The 7,831-nt window shown below is 37.2% G+C and overlaps 1 protein-coding gene across 1 annotated transcript in view; it reads left to right on the top strand.

Moving 5' to 3' along the window:
- The window catches only part of CCDC109B (coiled-coil domain containing 109B), a 152,274-nt gene that overhangs the window by 132,513 nt on the left and 11,930 nt on the right, over nucleotides 1-7,831 (top strand). Inside the window, exon 4 of the mRNA XM_006869342.1 lies at nucleotides 870-974. Coding sequence (XP_006869404.1) covers nucleotides 870-974 — 105 coding nt within the window. The remainder of the gene's footprint in view (nucleotides 1-869; nucleotides 975-7,831) is intronic.

The following is a 7,831-nucleotide window of genomic DNA, read 5'->3' as shown; positions in this document are numbered from 1 at the left end:
AATTTTTTCTTCAGTTCCCCCAGCTTGAGGAATGCTGACCGTGTTCTTCCCTTTTGGTTTTCTAACTCTAAATCTTTGCATATTTTATTATAGTATTTGACTTTATCTTCTTGAGCTGATCTTTGAAATTTTCTGTTCAGCTCTTGGACCTCTTCAATTTTTATTGATTGAGGAAAACAATCAATAGCCTATAGTAGTTATAAGAGAAAGTCTTTAAAAAGTATTACTAATTATGTGCCTATATGGAGTCCTGGTGTGGTGCTTTAGGGTAAGAACTAGACTGTGAAGTTGGCTGTTCAGACCCACCAGATGCTCCTCGAAAACACTACACAGGGTCACTATGAGTCGGAACCAACTCAGTGGCACCTACAACAACCACAAATATGCTTGCATATACTAAATGGGACTTTGTTGCAAGCAGCAGAGATGTACTTTGGCTAATAAGGACTCTGGCTGGGTTCAGAAGTAGGTGTCCAGCAGGGCAAGTCAGGTGCAAGAGCCTAATAACTACCTTGTGGGTTCCACTGCTGACACTGCTGCCTGCATTGCTACAGCCTTGCTCCAAAGTGTTCTCACCTGCCTCTGAATCTCTGCATGAGGGCGGCAGATTGAAAGTCTGGTCAGGGTAGTAGCCTAACTTTCAGCCCTGCTGACAAAGAGCAGGAGAGGAACACCTATTTTGCTTTCTCCTTGGTATAAGGTAAAACAATGAAGGATGCCCTCCAATGGGGAGGGAACTTGGGTGCTGGGGATCCCTTCAAAAGCAAAATACCTACTGTATTATGAAGATATGTGTTAGTGTATGTGTGTGTGTTGGAAAACCTCACTGTTTTTAAAAAAGCACATATTTTATATTATTTTTCTTTCAGATGGCAGTAAGATTCCAGCTACAACCTTGATGGGAATTTTGCTAATGCATGATTTTAAACTTGCCATCAATAAAGTAACATACAATGTAAAGTGCCCCAAGCAAGGTAAGAGTTTCTATCATCAAATGTTCTTAACCCTTAAATTTTATAAGGAGCATAGTTGATGAGAAGCGTTTTAATGAACCAAAAAGGCCTTGGCAACATCAGTGTTTCAGCTTTTCTAGTAAAAGTTGCCTAGTAGAAGTTTTAGTCTCATTTGTTCTTTTTAAAATTTAAAACTTTCACATTTGTACCTTGAATTGTTAATTTCCAGCACTATTAAGTTAAGAGAGAGTGGGCCTAAAAACGTTGTATTCACATATATGAGGGGGCTTCTAGAAGTTTGTGGAAAAATAGAATGAAAAGATCATTGAATTTTTCCATGAACTTTTTGAAGCCCCTTTGTATATTGCTGTATAAGTTCTTCTTTTTTCAAAGAGCTTTTATTTTCAAGCCAGCCTGTAATTTTGACCATTAATAATATAATTTTGGAAAGTTCTCTGCTATCTTTACTTCAAATATCTTCTGTTCCTTTTTCTTATCTCCTGATTAATTTTATTATGAATATGTTATGCCTTTCTTGGGAGAGTCTGTCCTGTGTTTTTTGTTTGTTTTGTCTTTACTATTTTTATTTTCTTTACAGTTCAGTTTTGGACATTTTTAGTAACATATCATCAAGCTCATTGATTCTTTATTCAAACATATTCTGTGTATTGATGAGCCCATCAAAGCCATTCTTCATTTCTGTTACACTGGTTTTTTTTTTTAAGTTTTTATTGTGCATTGAGTGATAGTTTACATGGGAGAACATCACTTTTACATCCATTGTTTCATTGCAATGATTATAATGCCCTCTGGGCATCATCATTCAATAGTATTTGTTTTTATTCCCTTTGTTTTTTGTTTTTTTGGGGAGCGGGGATGTACACCAAAACTCTCAGGAATATATAATCATTTAAACAACCAAAGGGCACATTCTGAAAGTCTGCCTCCTGACTACCAGCACACAGCCTTTCTTGTTTCATGAGTCAGGAGTCCTCAGCTGCTCTATCTCTCCATGTCCTGATCTCTGCCTCCATCTCTGGTGTCACTGCTTCTCTGTATAGGGTTCCACATGCCGCGCTCATGCACTTTTCCCTTAATGGCCCTAGGGGGTCCTCTCTATCTGGAATGTAAGATTAACTACTCCCTCCCTTTATGTTACAAAACTTCTACCTTTATTACTACACTGTTTTTTATTTCTAACATTCCTTTTTTATATTTTTTATATTAGTTGTCTGTCCTTTCATGTTCAGTTTTTCTATGAGATACATTAGCACATTAATCATAGTTATTTAAAATTTTTGATCTGATGATTGCAAAATCTCTGCCATGTTGAGGCTAGTTTGCTTTTTTGTTTTTTTGTTGTTTTTTTTTCTTTGGGCTGTGGGGTTATTTGCCTTTTAGCATGCCTTGTAATTTTTTGTTGAAAGTTGGACAGAATGTATTGGGAAGTAGGAATTGAGGTAACTAAAATTTAAAGTGAGGTTTTATATATGTGGCTAGGAGTTATGATAGTACGTTCGTTAAATGTTTGCCATGTCAGAACTTCACTTTCCTTGATTGCCCTTTTATTTATTTATTAAATTGTTCTACCTTGTTGTCTTTGCATTTCTCTAGTTGTAATCCACTGTTTACTAGAGTACTAGAGCCCCGTTGATGTGATAGTAAGATATTTGGGAGGAGAAGCCTTCTGTGATCTTATCATTAAATCTCTCTCTCTCTTTTTTTTTTTTTAAGTTGGGCCAGAGTCCTTAGACTGTAACCTTCTGAAGAATTTCTTAGCCTTTTTTTTCTCCTTCTCATGAAATAGGAAGACTAGAGGGGGCTGAAATTGGCTAATTGGTCCCCCATTACATCAAGCTCTGGTAAAGTTATTTTCCTTGAGTGTGGTCATTTGTAATGAAGAACAAAATGCTCAGTACATATTTATTAATAGTAATGAATTTTTTCCATGCTGCAAGCACAAGGGCACTTTTCTTTGATCTTCACTATTAAAACCTGGTAGGGCTCCAGTATGTTAAACTCCTGAGTGTGAGCCCTGAGTTTTTAACTCTCAAGCTAGTTCATACTAAGTCTCTAGCACTTGGTCTGAAGAGTTCCTACCCTTACTGACTCCACGGCTTCTGTCCCAGGTCAGCTGTAATTATAGACTGTTGAGGTTGGGAAGAAGGACTTCATAAGTTCACATCGTTCGAAATTGATGATAACAGAAATAAAGAAGTAAATAAGAGCTCTTGCTTGAGTAAGAGTGACAAGTGCTTATGATAAATTTAGGAAGATCCCTGTTGTTGGAAAACCATCATTCTTAGCCAAATTCTAGATCAAGCAAGAATCATGGATAGATGCTAATTATTAAAGGAGAGAGGTGGAAATTAAGATAAAGAAAGGTTGGATTAAAAAATACAAAAAAAAAAAAAAAAATGGTGGAGAAAATCACAACAGAGATCAGCTAGCTTGAAAAGGCTCCCAGTAGACATATCTAGGACAATTTGCGTACCAGGGCAATATTTAACCCCATGGACAGGACAGCAGAAACTGACATATGTGAAACTAATGCCTCTGCTAAGATATGAACTTGTATGTGCAATAAGTTCCTAGCATTCTGTAAGGTCTTCTACTTCCTGTCTTCTGTGGCATCATAGGAAAAGTACTTGACCTCAAGGTTAGTTTAAATTGTAAGGTTGGAGGTTCAAGCTTACCAGCTGCTTGTCAGAAACCCTATGCAGGGTCGCTATGACTCGATGGCACTTAACAACAACAACATCTAAGTTGAACATTTGTGCAAACAACTGAAGAAAGAAAACATTTTCAGAGCAAGTCATGTCGATTTGTATGACTTTCCTCTCTGCAGAACCCTAACATGGAACATAAACCTTAGGTCCAGGTAGATGTCCAAGAAAAAAATGGCATTGAACAGTATTAAAACAGGAAGGGATGATTTTATTTTTAAAATATTACAATAAAGAATTAAGATTGGGGAAGGAATGAACATTGCAATGGTAGTGAACCATCACCAGCCAGGACTGTCTTACGTTCCTATTTCATTGAAGCTGAGGGTGGGGAGGGTTTTAAATGCTGGCAAGTACTACTAGAAAAATATTGAACTCTAGAATAAAGAGCATTATTGGGGGAGAGAGACTAAGCACTGGGGTCTGCCAACCATATGAGGTATCTCCCCGTGGAGTTGACTGTTAAAGGTAAATAGAAAATGCTTCATCTGGCCAAGGAAGAGAAAGAGGTCAGGAACCTAGGTTAGGAAAAAGTGAAATCAAACTGAGGGGATGTTAATGCCACTTTGGTTAGTCTTTTTTCTGCACACAAAAGGGTGGCAGGATCTCCAGAATCCAGAATAAAATTCTGTATTCTACTTAGGCAAACACACAGCTTTCCAACTCCTCCTAGCTGTTAAAAGACTTCTCTCCTTGGAGAGCCTGTTTGCTGGGATTGAGCTCCAGGCCAGGGAAACCCTGGAGAAACACTGTCCTGAGAGTTAGGAAGTGCTTCACTGTGCACACAACAGAAACACAAATATATAGGCACAGTAGCATGGTTGAGAGCAAAGCCAGAGGGGAACCAAACTGGATTAAAAAATGAACTTTATAAAATTACAAATTTGGAGTTTATTTTAATTGCTTAATTTCTTTTCTAAAACAATGGTAAACTTGGATTTGAAAGTTTTAGGGTAGAAAAAAATATTCACATGGAAGACATCTATAAGGAATAAACAGTTTGTGAAGAAAAATAAGAGTAATTGCTTCCCACTCTTGGCCTTTTTTTAGGAATAGCTGGCCCAGACAGCTAATGCAGTGTATGAATTTCGTGGTGGCCACCTCATTATTAAGAGCATAGCTGTATTTTGAACTCATGTAACTGATAGCATTACTGACTCCATATAAACTTCTTATATCACTCCATAGCTTTGTACAAGTTTGTTCCTCATTTATGTCTGTCTCTGGATATAGAGCTTTTAAATACTAATACTTTTTTTTTTTTTTTCTTGAAGAGTCTGACTCTTCAAATATCTCACTTACCCTGTAAAATCCAAAAGGTTAGAAAGGAGTCCTAAGTTTTCACTTCTTTGTGGCAGTTTTAGTAGCATAGATTGTGGAAAAGTTAATAGCACATACAGTCATGAAAAAACTAGGTGGAGATGGATAAGAAAAATGTCAGGAATCCTAGCATGAACTGGAAAATCAGTAAGTGAATACTGACTGTCAGTTTGTCTTCTTGTGGTGGTTTCCATGTTCCTGTGATGCTGGAAGCTATGCCAAAGATATTTAAAATGGTGGAGAGGTTTCAGCTGAGCTTATAGCCTAAAACAGGGAGAAAAAGAGGTAGAGTACTTGTGCATATTTAACCACTGACAATTGTGTGAATAGCTATGGAACACTGTCAGATAACACCAGAATATTGAAATATGATGAAGAGCAAGCACCAGAATATCGTCAGATAATTGTGCTGGAAATGAGACCCTCGGGTTGGAAGGTACTAAAATACAACTGGGGAAGAGCTGTGTCTTTAAGGTAAAGTTGGCCATGATGATGCAAATGGAGTAAAGCTTTCAAGACTTTAATTTGCTGAAGGGGCACATCTCAAAATGAGGAGAAACAGCTGTAATAATTCATTAATAATAGGAACATGGAATATACAAAGTATGAAGTTAGGAAAACTTGAAATTGTAAAATGACACGCTTAAAGATTGACGTCAGAGGCATTAGTGAGCTGAAATGGACTGGTATTGGCCATTTTGAATCTGACAGTCATATGGTTTGTTGTGCCAGGAATGACAAACTGAAGAGGAATGGCGTTGCATTCATCATCAAAAAGAACATTTCAGGATCTATCTTGAAGTATAATTCTGTATGTGATAGAATAATATCCATAAACTTCAAGGTCAGCAGTTCGAAACTACCAGCTGTTCCATGGGAGAAAGATGAAGCTTTTTGCCCCCATAAAGATTTACAGCCTCGGAAACCCTGTACAGGGTTGCTGTGAGTTGGAACTGACTCCACAGCACATAACCACCACCACCATAAGGAAGACCAATCAATACCACTGTTAATCAAATTTACACACCAACAACTAAAGCCAGTAATGATGAAATTGAGGAATTCTGCCAACTTCTTCATTATGAAATTGATCAAACATTCAGTCAAGATATATTGCTAATTACTGGTGACTGGAACACAAAAGTTGGAAATGAAGAAAGATTGGTAGTTGGAAAATATGGCCTTGGTGATAGAAACAACACTGGCAATTGCATGATAAAAATTTTCAAGACCAGTGACTTCATCATTGAAAATACCTTTTTTAAACAACGCAAAAGATAACTATGCAGATGGACCTCACCAGATGGAATACATAGAAATCTAATTGACTACATCTGTGGAAAAAGGTAGTACAAAAGCTCCACGTCATCTGCATTAACAAGGGCAGGAGCAGTCTGTGGAACAGACTATCAATTGCTCATATGCACTAACAGGCTGAAGCTGAAGAAAAAACAAGTCTGCAGAGCTTAAATATGACTTAGAACATACCCCACCTGAATTTAGCGATCATCTGATAAATAAATCTGATGCATTAGACACTAAATATCAAAGACCAGAGCGTTGTGGGATGATAGCAAGAACATCATACAGCAAAAAAGCAAAATTACCTTTTTTAAGCAACATAAAAAAATGACTATCCCCATGGACCTCACCAGATGGACTACAAAGAAATCAAATAAACTGTATCTGTAGAAAGAGACAGTGGAAAAGCTCTGTATCACCAACCAAAGCAAGACAAGGGGCAGACTGTGGAACATTAAGTGCTCATATGCAAGTTCAGCTGATGCTGAAAAAAAATTTAAAACAAGTCCACAAGAACCAAAATATGACCTTGAACATATCTCACCTTAATTTAGAGGACATCTCAAGAACAGATTTGATGCATTAGACACTAATGACCAAAGACCAGAGGAGTTGTTGGATGACATAAAGAACATCATACAGGAAAAGAAAAGACCGTTAAAACAAGAAAGAGAAAAAGAAAAGACTACAATGATGTCATTGTTGTTGTTAAGTGATGTCAAGTCAATTCTGACCCATAGTGACTCTATAGGGTTTCCAAGGAGCAGCTGGTGAGCTTAAACCACCAATCTTGCAGTTCAAATGATTTTGCAGTCTGATGCGTTAGCCCACAGCACCACACCAGGACTCCAAAATGATGTCATTTTCATTAGATAAGTTTCACAGTGTCTAGTGAAAATGATGTCATTAGACACTGTGAAACTTATTCTCCAGCATAAAGATGCTACAACAGATGGAAGAAATGAAGTAAAATAGTTGAATAGAAAATTTCAAAGGTCAGCTTGAGAAGACAAAGTCAAGTATTATAATGAAATGTGAAAGACCTGAAGTTAGAAAACCAAAAGGGAAGAAAATGCTCAGCATTTCTCACACTGAAAGAACGCAAGAAAAAATTCAAGCCTCGACTTGAAACATTGAAGGATTCTATGGGTAAAATACTGAATGATGCAGAAAATATAAAAGGAAGATGGAAGGATTATACAGTCACTGTACCAAAAAGAAATGGTCAATGTTCAACCATTTCAAGAGGTAGCCTATGATCAAAAGCCAATGGTACAGAAGGAAGAAATCCAAGGTGCACTGAAGATTTTGACAAAGAACACCGTTCTGGGAATTGATGGAATACAAATAGAAATCTTTCAAAAAGCTGTTGCATTGCACACCAATGTTCATAGCAGCACTATTTACAATAGCAAAAAGATGGAGACAGCCTAAGTGCTCATCAACTGAAGAATGGATAAACAAACTGTGGTACATACACACAATGGAATATTATGCTACCTTGAAGAATAGTAAGGAAGCTACAAGCCA

Source organism: Chrysochloris asiatica, unplaced genomic scaffold (assembly GCF_000296735.1).
Source record: "Chrysochloris asiatica unplaced genomic scaffold, ChrAsi1.0 scaffold00129, whole genome shotgun sequence".
Taxonomy (NCBI): domain Eukaryota; kingdom Metazoa; phylum Chordata; class Mammalia; order Afrosoricida; family Chrysochloridae; genus Chrysochloris; species Chrysochloris asiatica.
Note: the sequence above shows the minus strand (reverse complement) of the source record. Positions and strands in the feature narration are given on the sequence as shown.